Source organism: Phyllobates terribilis, unplaced genomic scaffold (assembly GCF_046119375.1).
Source record: "Phyllobates terribilis strain yellow unplaced genomic scaffold, ASM4611937v1 Scaffold_7__3_contigs__length_470593459, whole genome shotgun sequence".
NCBI lineage: Eukaryota > Metazoa > Chordata > Amphibia > Anura > Dendrobatidae > Phyllobates > Phyllobates terribilis.
Genome location: NW_027362767.1, coordinates 195,975,870 through 195,992,449, shown reverse-complemented (window position 1 = coordinate 195,992,449; position 16,580 = coordinate 195,975,870). Strand labels below are relative to the sequence as shown.

Here is a 16,580-nt window from a genome sequence, read left to right as displayed (position 1 = left end):
ACAGGCTGCACAGAGGGGAACGCGACACATTGTAACAGACATAACTACAGCGTTACCTTTTTGTTGAGCTTTAGCCATGTGGAGAAGCCCTTTGTGTCCTGGTACTGGAGTCCAAAGAACCAAACTTCACGAAGTCCAATGGTTTTCACAACCTTAGCAGAATATAGAAAAATCTCTAGTAATAAAATTCATGTTTGTGTTTGGTATTGTACTGACTATAGAGGACTTGTGAGCTGCACACGTGTAGCATGATAAGCAGAAGTCACTAATAACGCGCGTCACGGATGCTTATTAGGCTGTGTTCCTGCACTCAGTGCAGGCAGAGACCCCAGGCTGCAGCAACAAGACAAATGCTTCATACAATTCCAGGAAACAGCAGACAAGCTGCATAATGCAGAGCTCAATGAAAAGATGCTCCTCTACTATTAAACAGGACCTGTCTCGTGCTATAAGTATCATGTTGAACAACTTGTAATGATCCCTGAGCTCCCCCGATTCTGACGCTCTTTTCCGTTTTGTGCTGCGTCGCTCCATTGCAGAGATACTCACATTTGTTTCTTGTTGAGCCCTGTATGTGAAATTTCTGCTTGTAGAGCAACTGGGCGTCTTCTTCAGTCTTCTCTGGGGGCGAGCACTTTTACCCCTCCTTCATAGACTGGCAGTGTCTGAAACACCTAGCTTGTTGCCGAAAAGTGATTAACAACATGTGGTAAGAAAGTGACAGCGCACACCCCCAGAGAAGTCTCTAAAAGAGACATCCTACAAGCAGAGATTTTACATATTGAGCTCCAAAAGCAACAAATGTGAATATCTCTGCAATGGATCGACGCAGTGCAAAACGGAAAAGAGCGGCAGAATCAGGGGAGCGCAGAAATTTTAAAAAAGTATTTAAGGCAAGTTACAGGTCCTCTTTAAATGGAGAATAGTATTTTGTGAACAGTTAGTCTTTAGGAGCTTAACTCCATTTATATTTGTTAAATTGTTTTAATACTGGGACCATAAAAAATAACTTCTCTATACCAAGAAACAGCCAGCATCCCCCCAAAATAATCACAGCATCGCCCTGTGACAACACTTTACAACTGAACCAAGTTCATATAGTAAATAACCAATAGGAACAGCAGTGCAGCTGATGACCATGCACGGCACGCGAGGCAGCGGCGCAGACCATGCACGGCACGCGAGGCAGCGGCGCAGACCATGCACGGCACACGAGGCAGCGGCGCAGACCATGCACGGCACGCGAGGCAGCGGCGCAGACCATGCACGGCACGCGAGGCAGCGGCGCAGACCATGCACGGCACGCAAGGCAGCGGCGCAGACCAAAGCCATACATTATTTCATACATAAGTCAGTTCTTGGTGTATCAAACTGTCCGATTCCCAATACACGTTGCACAATAAATGCCTGATAAACTCCTATAAAAGGCTCCACAGGGAGGCACATGCTGCGGGCGAAGCTGCGAACCATCTGGCGGCTGTTCAGCTGCTCATAAGACGACGTATGTAATGGAAAGAAATACAATCCAAGATTAAAACCGCTATCAGTCTGCTGTCAGCAGTCCAAGCAATTACATGCAGAAAATATCACTATCTGGCTTATCCGAAGAGAGGGCAGTCCACAACCGGAAGCAAAGTCATCTCACCGGGGAAGGACCGCCTGCAGCAGAATAAGCCAGTCCGTATTAGTGGGGACCCCCCAATCATCACCAATCAGGTATGTTGTATTAGTGGGGACACCCCAATTATCAGCAGTAGGGTATGCCAGACTGAGCAGATAATGAGACTGGACTCTAGGCCCGGGCTGTAGGTGGGATTTGTCGTGATGCCCTGTTATAGGGGGAGGGGGTCTGCTGCTGACCCTGTTAGGAGTAATGTCCCCCAATTCTGTATCTATATCCCCCATCCTGGTATGCATGGCACCCACACCCCCATCACCGTGCACACAAACAAAAATAAACTATTCTACTCACCTCCCCTCTGCTCCAGCGCTGCGTCCTGCTCTGCCAGCAGCCGATCTCAGCGTGTGAGCAGCACATGATGTCACTGCCATGCGTCCTCTGTTGGCGAGATCAGCTACCGGAATAGTCACTGCTCTCCACGCCAGGACTATGGACGTGGGGAACAGTGACTATTCACTCTCCTTAATAGCATCAGCCGAAGCCGCGGCTGGGTGATCACGTGCTGCCACTACTAAAGATAATGAATATTCACTACTGTGCATGCCCATAGGAGTGGGGAGTAGTGAATATTCATGCTCTTTAAATAGCGGGCGGACATGTTAGCCGAGCCACTACAAGAAGCGGCGGCTGCTGCTGACACGGTGCGCGCTTTTAAGGAGAGTGAATATTCAGTGCAGGAGCAGTGAATATTCATTTTCTTTTAACAGCTGGCACAGTGTCAGCAGCAGCAGGCGACTCCTCCTCCCCCGTCAGCCACATTTGGACTATATAAAAAATTTGGGGGAGGAAAAAAGTGCGTCTTATAGTCCAAAAAATATGGTGGACAAGGTACAAAGTAACAAAATAAGTACTGTAAGGGGTTACACGTCCATCACACGGCATGCGATGTATGAGCTCAGACTCCTATTCCTGGATATAGTGTTGCCCCTCACTATATGATCCTGTATACCGGCTGTGTCCGGCGTCCATCTTCTCTTTTTCCTTTCTACTCTGAGCAGATTTTAACCCCTTAGTGACCACCAATACGACTTCACACTGAGCTGAGATATAAGTGAATAGCTTCCCCACGACAGGACACATTCTCAGCAGACATCCTGCTGGATCGGCCATGACTGGTATAGTCACCCACTATGGCCATTTAACCCCTTAAATGCTGCATCCAATAGTGAGTACGTCATCTAGATGGTTATCCGTGTGGGGCGCCTCCCCCCCCACCCCATCGGCACCTTGAAATGATGACTGGGTGGTCCTGACGTTTGCCAAGGCAGGTAACGGCCAAGTAGTGGGTGTAGACCCTGCCGGCCACAGCGGCCTGTGCAGGAGTTACCGACATGTAGGAGGTAGAAATAACAGCTTTTTTTCCGGTCACTTTCCATCAATTCCTGAAGGGTTAATGAGCCGCCTGACTGCGGTTGTGGATATGTGACTGATGCAGTTTTTTTAAATGCCATCACCACTTTTGGGATTTTCCAATATATAAGACCCCCAAAATCACATTGAACAGATCCCTGGAAAAAAAACTGTTTGGTAAATTTCCTTGAAAAAAAATGAGAAATTCCAGCTACAATTGTTCAACTGTAAAGCTTCAAAAATCCTAACAAAAAGGAAGCGTTATATCTGATGGACGGCCGACACGAGGGAGGGCAGTGTCCCGTGTGGGGCCGACACGAGGGAGGGCAGTGTCCCGTGTGGGGCCGACACGAGGGAGGGCAGTGTCCCGTGTGGGGCCGACACGAGGGAGGGCAGTGTCCCGTGTGGGGCCGACACGAGGGAGGGCAGTGTCCCGTGTGGGGCCGACACGAGGGAGGGCAGTGTCCCGTGTGGGGCCGACACGAGGGAGGGCAGTGTCCCGTGTGGGGCCGACACGAGGGAGGGCAGTGTCCCGTGTGGGGCCGCGGACGCCAAGGCTGGCAATCACTGACCCCCAATAAAACGGGAAGCACGCTGACCCCATTACAATCATCACACAATATAATAACAAACAAGCTCAAAGTCATGTGATCAGATACTCCAGAGTTATCACCACTCAGCGAAACATCTCATTCCAAAAATGGGGTCTGCTCACTAAGGGGTTAAGCCGTTTTAGGTTATGTTATTGTTTAAATTAAAGGGCAGGTTCAAAATTCATCATGGAGTCTAATATTAGGAATCCCAGAAGTGTTTACTGAAAACACTGGAAACCGCATGACGTAGGGGCAGAGACCCCGATTCCAGCGAGGTGTCACTTACTGGGCTGCTTGCAGCAGTTTTGATAAAATATCTTTTCTCTGCTGCAGATCTAGCAGTTCTCTGAATGCTGAGCTCCATATAACCCCGCCCACATCACCGATTGGCAGCTGTGTATAACCCCGCCCACATCACTGATTGGCTATGCAGTGTACACAAAGCTGCCAATCAGTGGTGAGGCGGGGTAATACAGAGCTCATGAATAAGGAGGATACATGGCAGCAGGTTACTGGTCCTCTAGTGATAATCTACTGCTAATAAAACTGATTATATGGAAACTACAGCAAGCCGCCCAGTAAGTGACATCGCTGGAATCAGGGTCTCTGCCCCTACATTATGCTGCTGTCAGACTAGTTGGTAAAAATCTGATAACAGGCTGAATTGAAGGTATTGATAACTGGTATTTCTGTAGAGTAGCTGTGATTTCGGGTAACTGTTTAGTGTAAGTGGCCATGTGTGCAGCTGAGACGTGACACCACTTCTGGCCATATGACTTGCATCTTGCACTCCATCATTCTCCCCTCTAGCGGAGGAGGAGTTATGAGGTCGCCCCAAACACAGGACACAGATTGTGACTCTTTAGCCCATGTTCACAAGCATCACTGAGGTGAATACAGCAGTACTGACGTGTGTGACTGTGAATCCAGCTCTGGGGGAGGCTGAATCCATCACTGACTGACGGTCACTGACTGCAGCATGATCTGCCCGTGTCTGCCTCTGCTTGTTTCCTCACTCTGCTCCATACAGTATTATAGGAGGTGTACCCCAACACCCTAATGTGCTGTAGCTCCATCCTGCTTCCACCATGCTAGAGTTTAGCTGTTATTCAGAGTAGATGGTGAGTTTCAGGAGGCAGAAGGGAGGCAAAGAAGTGGCCCAAAAAAAAGGCCAAGTTCTCTGATAAGGAGCACAGTTTCCTTGTAATATTGACTTATATGAAGTTTGTTGAAATGCTTGTGACCATTTAATATCGCTACAAGAATTCTTCTATAAATGCGGTGATACACAAGGAATTGGGTACAGCACAATACTGAATGTATACAGCCAGTGTCGGGCTGAACATGGGCCCCACCAGAGGACTCCATCCTGGGGTCCCACCTTTCATGTATACAAAACCAATGCATGATCATTAAAGTGTTTGTTCGGACCTTGAAGACTGTTTATCGGGCCGTGTATCCAGTGTTCTGGCCGTCAGACACACAGTGTTAGGATTCAGCTCTGCTATTATCAGGTGATTGTTCAGATACTGGTGAAATCCAGATGGTGGCGCCAGGTTCTCCCGCTCAGGAGTAGAGATGAGCGGTGTTCGACTAGAACTGTTCGCCAATCTCAAATTCGAGCTGTTTTGGGCGGTGTTCGAGTTGTTCGACGAACCCGAACGATTTGCAAAAAATTCGGCTGTTCGAGGTTATGTTCGATAACTGTTCGTGCACCAAAAGCGTGTCCTGCATGTCTGGCGCTATTTAGAGCACCAATCATGCAGGGATTGTCTGCCACTCACTGTAATGCCACAGCTATGGTGGTTGTGGCATTACAGTGATTGCCCAAATCGATGGGAACAGTGCTCACAGTGAAACATGAAAAGGCGGCAATTCAGCAGCGGCATACACCTGTACCCGACAATTTAGAACCGAAAGAATAGAGCTTCACACATAGATTAGATAGATAGAAACATGTCAGCCACATATATACGAAGTACAGTGACAGTGCTGCTTACTGTACTTGTCATTTAGCGTAAAGGATTTATCAAAAAAAATAATAGTGTTTTCATGCACCGTCTCTTTAAGAAAGCCGGCCGGCAATTCAGCAGCGGTACCCGACAATTTATAACAGACAGAATAGAGCATCATACATAGATTAGATAGATAGAAACATGTCAGCCACATATATATGAAGTACAGTGATAGCGTTTATTACTGTACTTGTCATTTAGTATTAAAATAAAGGATTTATTATTAAAAAAATTGGCGTGGGGTTCCCCTTAATTTTAGGCTCTAGCGGAGGTTAAGCAGACGGCTGGGGCAGATGTTTGAAGCCTGGGAAGGGGGTAATACCCACGGAGCTTCCCAGGCTACTAATATCAGCCCCCAGCTGAATACATAGCCTTTACTAGCTATTAAAATGGGGGACCCCCCAAAAAAAATGACGTGGGGTCCCCCCTAATTTAATAGCTAGCAAAGGCTAGGCAGACAGCTGGGGGCTGATATTAATAGCCCAGGAAGGGAGCCATGAATATTGGCCCCCTCCCAGGCTAGAAACACCAGCCGTCAGCCGCCCCAGAAATGGCGCATTCATAGGATGCGCCAATTCTGGCACTTAGCCTCGCTCTTCCACGCTGCCCTGGTGCGGTGGCAGGGGGTAATAGGGTTGGGGTTGATGTCAGCTTATAATGCCAGCTGACATCAAGCCCAGGTTAGTAATGGAGAGGCGTCTATAAGACACCCCCATTACTAACCCCATAGTCAAAGTTAAAAAAAAAAACACAAACACCCAGAATAAAGTCCTTTAATTGAAATAAAGACACAATCCTTTATTGTTCTAAATTAAACCATACTTACCGTCACGCCCATTCCAGCTGAAGCCAACGATCTCCTGCAATAAAAGAAAAATAATAAAGCAACCTCATCCTTACCTTTCCATGGTTCCCACGACAGCTTCAGCTCTGCTACATCGAGATGACAGGCTGGACCGCAGCAGAACGCTGCCATCCAGCCTCTCATCCCGCAGACACTGAGAAGCGCAGGCTTGCTTGCGCTGCTCAGCGTCTCTCTGTGACGACATCCAGATGAGCCGAGTTCATGTCCAATGAACTCGGCTCACCTCATGCACGTCACTGACAGCGTGGGAAAATTCTCACGCTGAAGCGGTGAGTGCAGGAGAATTCTCCCACGCTGTCAGTGACGTGCATAAGGTGAGCTCATGTCCAATGAACTCAGCTCACCTCCTGCACGTCACTGACAGCGTGGGAGAATTCTCCTGCACTCAGCGCTTCAGCGTGAGAATTCTCCCACGCTGAGTGCAGGAGAATTTTCCCACGCTGTCAGTGACGTGCATAAGGTGAGCTTATGTCCAATGAACTCAGCTCACCTCCTGCACGTCACTGACAGCGTGGGAGAATTCTCCTGCACTCAGCGCTTCAGTGTGAGAATTCTCCCACGCTGAAGCGCTGAGTGCAGGAGAATTTTCCCACGCTGTCAGTGACGTGCATGAGGTGAGCCGAGTTCATTGGACATTAACTCGGCTCATCTGGATGCCCTCACAGAGAGACACTGTGGAGCGCAAGCAAGCCTGCGCTTCTCAGTGTCTGCGGGATGACAGGCTGGATGGCAGCGTTCTGCTGCGGTCCAGCCTGTCATCTCGATGTAGCAGAGCTGAAGCTGTCATTGGAACAATGGAAAGGTAAGGATGATGTTGCTTTATTATTTTTCTTTTATTGCAGGAGATCGTTGGCTTCAGCTGGAATGGGCGTGATGGTAAGTATGGTTTAATTTAGAACAATAAAGAATTGTGTGTTTATTTCAATTAAAGGACTTTATTCTGGGTGTTGTGTTTTTTTTAAATACTTTACTAGAAATTCATGGTGGTCATGTCTAATACTGGCGTGACCCCATGAATTTCGGGCTTAGGGCCAGCTGATAATGCCAAGCTGGCCCTAACCCCTTTATTACCCAGTGAGCCACCGCATCAGGGCCCTGGATGAGTTGGGTACAGCGCCAGAAGATGGCGCTTCTATGAACGCGCCATTTTCCGGGGTGGCTGCGGACTGCAATTTGTAGCGGGGGGGGCCCAGAAAGCTTGGGCCTCCCTGCGCTGCGGATTCCAGCCCCCAGCTGCCTAGTTGTACCTGGCTGGACACAAAAACAGGGCGAAGCCCCACATCAATTTTCTTTAAATTATTTCATGAATTTCCTGAAATAATTAAAAAAAATTGACGTGGGGCTTCGCACTATATTTGTGTCCAGCCAGGTACAGCAGGCAGGAACGGGCTTCCCCCATCCACCAGCTGCCTATTTGTACCTGGCCGGACACAACAATATAGGGAAGCCCTTTTTTTCTTAATTATTCCATGAATTTCATGAAATAATTAAAAAAAATTGAAGTGGGGCTTCGCACTATATTTGTGTCCAGCCAGGTACAGCAGGCAGGAACGGGCTGCCCCCATCCACCAGCTGCCTATTTGTACCTGGCCGGACACAACAATATAGGGAAGCCCTTTTTTTCTTAATTATTCCATGAATTTCATGAAATAATTAAAAAAAAAGTACGTGGGGCTTCGCCCTATTTTTGTGTCCAGCCAGGTACAACTAGGCAGCTGGGGGCTGGAATCTGCAGCGCAGGGAGACCCAAGCTTTCTGGGCCACCCCCGCTACAAATTGCAGTCCGCAGCCACCCCGGAAAATGGCGCGTTCATAGAAGCGCCATCTTCTGGCGCTGTACCCAACTCATCCAGGGCCCTGGTGCGGTGGCTCACTGGGTAATAAAGGGGTTAGGGCCAGCTTGGTATTATCAGCTGGCCCCAAGTCCAAAATTCATGGGGTCACGCAAGTATTAGACATGACCGCCATGAATTTCTAGTAAAGTATTTAAAAAAAACACAACACCCAGAATAAAGTCCTTTAATTGAAATAAAGACACAATTCTTTATTGTTCTAAATTAAACCATACTTACCATCACGCCCATTCCAGCTGAAGCCAACGATCTCCTGCAATAAAAGAAAAATAATAAAGCAACCTCATCCTTAACTTTCCATGGTTCCCACGACAGCTTCAGCTCTGCTACATCGAGATGACTGGCTGGACCGCAGCAGAACGCTGCCATCCAGTCTCTCATCCCGCAGACACTGAGAAGCGCAGGCATGCTTGCGCTCCTCACTGTCTCGCTGTGACGGCATCCAGATGAGCCGAGGTCATGTCCAATGAACTCGGCTCACCTCATGCACGTCACTGACAGCGTGGGAAAATTCTCACGCTGAAGTGCTGAGTGCAGGAGAATTCTCCCACGCTGTCAGTGATGTGCATGAGGTGAGCTCATGTCCAATGAACTCAGCTCACCTCATGCACGTCACTGACAGCGTGGGAAAATTCTCCTGCAATCAGCGCTTCAGCGTGAGAATTTTCCCACGCTGTCAGTGACGTGCATGAGGTGAGCCGAGTTCATTGGACATGACCTCGGCTCATCTGGATGTCGTCACAGAGAGACGCTGAGCAGCGCAAGCAAGCCTGCGCTTCTCAGTGTCTGCGGGATGACAGGCTGGATGGCAGCGTTCTGCTGCGGTCCAGCCTGTCATCTCGATGTAGCAGAGCTGAAGCTGTCGTGGGAACCATGGAAAGGTAAGGATGAGGTTGCTTTATTATTTTTCTTTTATTGCAGGAGATCGTTGGCTTCAGCTGGAATGGGCGTGGTGGTAAGTATGGTTTAATTTAGAACAATAAAGAATTGTGTCTTTATTTCAATTAAAGGACTTTATTCTGGGTGTTTGTGTTTTTTTTTACTTTGACTATGGGGTTAGTAATGGGGGTGTCTTATAGACGCCTCTCCATTACTAACCTGGGCTTGATGTCAGCTGGCATTATAAGCTGACATCAACCCCAACCCTATTACCCCCTGCCACCGCACCAGGGCAGCGTGGAAGAGCGAGGCTAAGTGCCAGAATTGGCGCATCCTATGAATGCGCCATTTCTGGGGCGGCTGACGGCTGGTGTTTCTAGCCTGGGAGGGGGCCAATATTCATGGCTCCCTTCCTGGGCTATTAATATCAGCCCCCAGCTGTCTGCCTAGCCTTTGCTAGCTATTAAATTAGGGGGGACCCCACGTCATTTTTTTTGGGGGGGTCCCCCATTTTAATAGCTAGTAAAGGCTATGTATTCAGCTGGGGGCTGATATTAGTAGCCTGGGAAGCTCCGTGGGTATTACCCCCTTCCCAGGCTTCAAACATCTGCCCCAGCCGTCTGCTTAACCTCCGCTAGAGCCTAAAATTAAGGGGAACCCCACGCCAATTTTTTTAATAATAAATCCTTTATTTTAATACTAAATGACAAGTACAGTAACCAACACTGTCACTGTGCTTCTTATATATGTGACTGACATGTTTCTATCTATCTAATCTATGTGTGATGCTCTATTCCTTCTTGTCTAAATTGTCGGGTACCGGTGTATGCCGCTGCTGAATTTGCCGGCCGGCTTTTTTAAAGAGAGTGTCTTCTGAGCAGTTTGTCAGCTTTTGGACACCTTTGCAGGTGTTTTCTATGTGTTTCTATGTGTTTTTGTTTGCCTGCCATTGGTTTTAACGGTGTTCGACGGTGTTCTAAGGTGTTCGACGAACAGTTCCTCGAACATCCCGGTGTTCGACGAACCGAACCGAACCCGAACACTACGGGGGTGGCTCAACACTACTCAGGAGCCCAATGGCAGCTGCCAGGTTTGCACTGTAAACTCTCCTGAAGGAGAAGCCAGGGCCCACCGGAGGATTGTCCGCTTCTCCGGTCCCACCCTGTATATACCTGTGGTCTGTACGTACTCATCTGGATTATGTGCAGGAAATCCACACACTCTTCTTGTAGCATTCCCATCATTAGCGCTCTGCTTCCAGTCAGCTTCCCTGTGACAATAGTTTTGCCTCTAGAAGACATAGGCGCTCCCAACCCCCCAGCCTCGGCTTCCCTGACTGAGTAGGACGATACATCAGGGCACCTGCGGCTACCCTGCGCCTCCGGAGGACGACCGTACATTCAGGATCCCAGAAAACCTTATGTATGGAAGAAGTGATCATTTTGCAATTGCAGAAAAGGCGCTGGGACATCTATTTTAAGAAGGAGGCCATGAAGAGGTTAATCTACAGCAGCCAGACAGACGGAATTAGAAACCTGACAACCCCACCCCGACTGAGCAGCACAAGGGGAACTTGGCAGCCAGGATCCTAAGGGAACAGTTAATAAGTCCCATTCTTCATCGCGGCTGCCAGGAGGCAACACCCAATCCTTCCCGGCTGTCCTGTAAGAGACCGGGGGAGGGGTGGGGGGGCACGCACGGCTGGGACCGGGGGAGGGGTGGGGGGGCACGCACGGCTGGGACCGGGGGAAGGGACTCTATGTGTCACTGACTGCTCACTTGCTAATCTTCACATGGCACACACAGCACACTGTGAGGATTCTCTGGTGCTGGGCGGTCGTGTGAACGCAGTGTGCGATGAGAGGATACACAAGTCTGCAGTCCCAAAGCGTTAAAGGGAACTGGTCATGTAAAATAACGCTGCGAATCTGGATCTCGCATTGATCTGCAGTTTAATAGCATTCCAACACCTTGTGGCACCAGAACTGAGAGCCCCACTGCCAGGAGGAAATGAACTTTATTTCCTCCCTGCAGCGTTCGGCTTACAGTCATGGGAGCGGGGACAGCGCGGTTTCGCTCAGTTTATAGTGTGACGTATGTAACTACGCCCTGACACTGACACCTTGCCCTAATGGCTGCTATCAGTCGGTGCCGGCCGCGGTTACAGCCTCTGCTCACTATACACAGAGCAATGACTGAAAGCCAGACACTGCCTGGGGGAATAAAGTTCATTTCCTCTCGGCAGTGGGGCTCTCAGTGCTGGTGCTGAACGGTGTCAGAATGGAATTAACCTGCAGATTAACACCATAATTGCAGGTAAATTTACATGACAAGTTCCCTTTAAGATCGGACAAGCCTTTTAACGGGGTGATCCCAGAATACTGTACATCAGAGGCTCAGTGACAGATTATTGGAGGAGTAATCACAGGAAAATATGTCAGTCTGCTAGACCCATGGACATGGCCTGGAGCAGAAGACACGTGCATGACCATGTAGATGTGCAATAATGAGGAGCAGGGGCCTTAAGACCCCTTCCATCTCCAGACATAATGAGTTGGGATCATACAATCAGGTGCATAGGTGATAACAGGGAGGACCAAGAAAAACATTTAACTTCAGCAGTGGCTGTTTAGTCACCTGCTCTGGATGTCAGTTACATCCAAAGGAGGGGAAAAGCGGAGTGGCTGCTGATTGGCTGCAGGGATCACGTGACATAATGCCATGCAAGCCCCTGGAGACAGAGTACAGCGCGGGGCTATTACTGTGCTATATACAATGACTGGAGCAGAGGGGCACATGCCACGGGACTGCCGGGGAAGGCAGAGTACAGCGCCGGGCTATTACTGTGCTATATACAGTGACTGGAGCAGAGGGGCACATGCCACAGGACTGCCGGGGAAGGCAGAGAACAGCGCGGGGCTATTACTGTGCTATATACAATGACTGGAGCAGAGGGGCACATGCCACAGGACTGCCAGGGAAGGCAGAGTACAGCGCAGGGCTATTACTGTGCTATATACAGTGACTGGAGCAGAGGGGCACATGCCACGGGACTGCCGGGGAAGGCAGAGTACAGCGTGGGGCTATTACTGTGCTATATACAGTGACTGGAGCAGAGGGGCACATGCCACAGGACTGCCAAGGAAGGCAGAGTACAGCGCCGGACTATTACTGTGCTATATACAGTGACTGGAGCAGAGGGGCACATGCCACAGGACTGCCGGGGAAGGCAGAGTACAGCGCAGGGCTATTACTGTGCTATATACAGTGACTGGATCAGTGAGGCACATGCCACAGGACTGCCGGGGAAGGCAGAGAACAGCGCCGGGCTATTACTGTGCTATATACAGTGACTGGAGCAGAGGGGCACATGCCACAGGACTGCCGGGGAAGGCAGAGTACAGCGCCGGGCTATTACTGTGCTACATACAATGACTGGAGAAGAGGGGCACATGCCACAGGACTGCCGGGGAAGGCAGAGAACAGTGCGGGGCTATTACTGTGCTATATACAGTGACTGGAGCAGAGGGGCACATGCCACAGGACTGCCGGGGAAGGCAGAGTACAGCGTGGGGCTATTACTGTGCTATATACAGTGACTGGAGCAGAGGGGCACATGCCACAGGACTGCCGGGGAAGGCAGAGAACAATGCGGGGCTATTACTGTGCTATATACAGTGACTGGAGCAGAGGTGGAGAACGCGCTCCTCTTCCTCATCTCGTTGAGCTCTGTGCACAGGGACTCCTCTGTCCTCAGAATCATTGGGGATCCCAGTACTCAAGAATGTTCCCACCAGTACTGGTGCGGAGGTCATCGGGGCTGATCAGCTGATGAACCCCAGTGACCTCACTCCGGCAGCAGCATGTACACTGACAGGAGTGTTTTTACATTCCTGTCAGTGTACAGTGCTGTCTTGTACAGCAGTGACATGGGGCGATGGACACGAGGTGACGGGCACGGGGCGACGGACACAAGGACGTGCTGCTGATAGAGGAGGTTGTATTGTTTTGCCAGAATAAGCCATGTAATTACCTGACGTAGGAGCTTGTGGTGTGTGTACACGCTCCAAGAGTTGGACACAAGTGTTCTCCAATGCTTAGCCCATCAGAATGAACATTAACCCCTTATAGGCAGAGCCACTTTGCAGGTTAATGCTTAATAAGTAAAATTTCCCACAAGTCCACTTCACATGAGCCTCATTTATCAATAGTTAAACCTTTATCAGAAATTTTCCATTTTTTCCAAGAAAAATTTACAAAACCATTTTTTTTTTTTTTTTTTTTAAGGGAGCACATCACATTTCAAGTTACTTTGAGGGGTGTACATGTCAGAAAATACCCAAAAGTGACACCATTCTAAAACTGTACCCCTCAAGGTGCTCAAAACCGCATTCAAGAGGTTTATTAACCCTTCAGGTGCTTCACAGGAATTAAAACAATGAAGAAAAACATTACTTTTTTCCCTAATAATGTCGCTTTAGCCTTAAAATGTTCACAAGGGTAAGAGAAGAAAATGGGCCATACACCTTATTGTGCAATTTCTCGTGAGTGCACAGATACCCTATATATGGGGGAAGCCACTGAGTAGGAGCGCCATTTGACTTTTGGAGGGCAAAATTGTCTTGAATAATTAGCGGACACCATGTTGCGTTTGGAGAGCCCCTGATTTGTCTAAACAGTGGAAACCCCCCCACAAGTGGGAAACCAGACCACTTGAATTCCTTTAGGGGTTTAGTGAGTATTTTAAACCCACGAGTATTTCACAGACTTGTATAAAATCAGGCTGTGAAAATGAAAAGTTACATTGTTTCCACTAAACTGTTGTAACCCCGAGGTTTTAAAATTTAAAAAGGCCAATAGCACAAAATGGAGAAGAAAATTAGTTATGCAATTTTTCATGGAAATACACAGATTCCCCATATGTGGTCAAAAAATACTTTTGAGGCAGAGCACAAAGCTCAGAAGGAAGGAAGCGCCATATTGTACTGCCGATTGTCTGGAATGGTTTGCTGGTGCCATGTCAGATTTGCAGAGCCCCTGAGGTGCCAGAACAGCGAAACCCCCCTTAAGTGACCCCATTCTACAAACTACACCTCTCAATGAAAGAGGTGCAGGGATGACTACATTGGTAGGGTATGGAGTCGTCAGGCATTGCTTACCACACATCACTAATACACCCATCTATGCTCATGTGAGGACACCAAGACATTCTGGTTAAAACTTGGGAAACATCACATTGAATGGTTTCACGTCCTGCTGGACCTCCATTTTCTTCACTTAAAAACGCTGAAAAAAAACTGATATCAACTTTTTTTTTGCTGCTTTTTTGCACTTATTGCTTCCCAAGCGTGAAAAAAATGCTGCAAAAACGCTGAAAGAAGTGACTGCGCAGTCAGGAAAAAGAAAACCAGGTGTGGGCAGAAGACCTCTGAAATCTCAGAACTTTTGCTGTAACAAGATCAGATTTTGCCTACAGAAAAAGCAGCAATGTGTGAACATAGCCTTGCGGTTGACTGATTAGTACGCAGTAAATCTCTGCTATCATTGGGGTCTTTCAGTGATGATCAGTGGGCTTCTTACTTGATCAAAGAGCTGTTTTCCGGTGGTGTTGGGCTGGATGGCGAACTCCAGCTCTGCATCCATGGTGGTCACACGTACGCTGATCTGAAAGACACAAGGGGGCTCAAGATTAGTCAGTGAGAAGATATTTATTAATATTTATTTTACTCATACAGCGCCATTAATCCCGCAGCGCTTTACAGACAATCGCTGTCCCCATTGGGGCTCACAATGCAGATCCCCACCAGTCTGTGGAGAGTGGGATGAAACCCACAAGTCTCCACCATTTCTGTATCAGGTTACTTCTTGAGCTTCATGTATATATCACTTACTACATCCCTCAGGTGTACACAGCAGAATGGACGCGTGTTGGGGACGTTCCTCTGAATCAATGAATTTCGGTCTTTAACGCTCTTCCTCACCATACAATGTCCGGTCCCTGGTCGCACAGTCGGCCGTTACTCGGGACGGGGCGTTCTACAGAGCTGACGACACCCGCATGGTCCGGTGTTCAGATGCCAGCATTGTAATAAGTCAGTTTGTGAACACGACTCCCTCCTACATATTCCACCATCGGCTGCGTGTGGTATTACTGAAGAGTGGAAGCGTTTAGGATCCGCGCAGCCGCGAAGTTACAAGTTACAGAGGAGGCCGTGGAGGGCTGAGCTGTGTAATGTGACGGGGGGCTTCATGACACGGTTTACCATCACAGCCTTACATCACCAAGCACAATGTTAAGCATCACATAGGCATGTCGCCAGTGGACTCAGCATATGAGGTCTGTGGAGATACTTGACTATCTGGCAACTAATGGACGAGTTTGGCTTTGGTGACTACCAGGACAACGTTACCTGCCCATCTACATTCTGCTGGAGGAGAGAACGGCAAGGGCGTGTTTTTCGGAGGCTGGTCAATGTCTCGAGACATCTTAATATTTAAGCTTAAGACATTTTGGACAATTATAGCTTGTAACTTTGTGAAAACAGTTTGGGGAAGACCTCCTCTTTATTCTAGCAAGACTGTGTAGAAAGCAAGGTCCACCAAGGCATGGCTGGGCGAGCTCGGTGTGAAAAATCCTGACTCCCCGCGCGAAGCCCGGATCTCAACCCCGTCCAATGCCTTTGTGAGGAATGGGTACAGAGATTGTGAGCCCGGCCCTCTGGTTCAACATCAGGGTCAGACCTAACAAGTGTTCATCTGGATGAATGGGCAAAAGCTCCCAGACACCGGAAAAATCCTATAGAAAGCCTTCGAGAGGAGTGGAAGCGGTTATAGCTGCAACGGGAAGACCAAAGTAATAGTAATGCCTATGGCCTTTGGGTGGGAGGTCATGAAGATCTTGTAGGTGTCACAATATCACCATACTTTTGTCCATATAGTGCGAGATAAATCTTACTTAAAGCGAATTTAGTTTTGCATACAAAAGACATAAAACAATCCACGTGCCAGCAGTGGAGGGAGCAGCCATCTTCCACCCTACAACGCGCCCCCAGACCTTCTGCTCCATGGGTGACTATCGCGGGAGCCCTCTGGATGCTGCCGCACCGACTGATCCCAACAAACTCATTACACATTTATCAGATGTAAAACGTTTTACAGGGAGAACATTTATTTAAGGCTAAAGGACCTTTTCACACAGAGGTTTGGTTGGATGGCCAAAGGTCCGTGTAGGCATCTCTGCCAAACTAACCACATACAAGAAAACACTTGTGAGATCTAGCTTTTTATTTGTAACGAAAACGGTTCTCTCGCCCCCTCCCCAACGTAAACGGGTACGTGGTGCTG

General features: G+C 48.6%; 1 protein-coding gene across 2 annotated transcripts in view; it reads right to left on the bottom strand.

Annotated features, from left to right (window-relative positions):
* The window catches only part of LOC141154145 (moesin), a 138,078-nt gene that overhangs the window by 44,270 nt on the left and 77,228 nt on the right, over window positions 1-16,580 (bottom strand). Inside the window, exons 1-3 of one of the 2 annotated variants that reach the window (XM_073639646.1) lie at window positions 15,128-15,235; window positions 14,817-14,900; window positions 57-152 (exon numbers count right to left, since the gene is read on the bottom strand). In XM_073639646.1, coding sequence (XP_073495747.1) covers window positions 57-152; window positions 14,817-14,900; window positions 15,128-15,220 — 273 coding nt within the window. In that variant the 5' untranslated portion in view covers window positions 15,221-15,235. Of the gene's footprint in view, window positions 1-56; window positions 153-14,816; window positions 14,901-15,127; window positions 15,236-16,580 lie in introns of those variants that run through there. The other variant, XM_073639645.1, reaches the window with a different exon arrangement.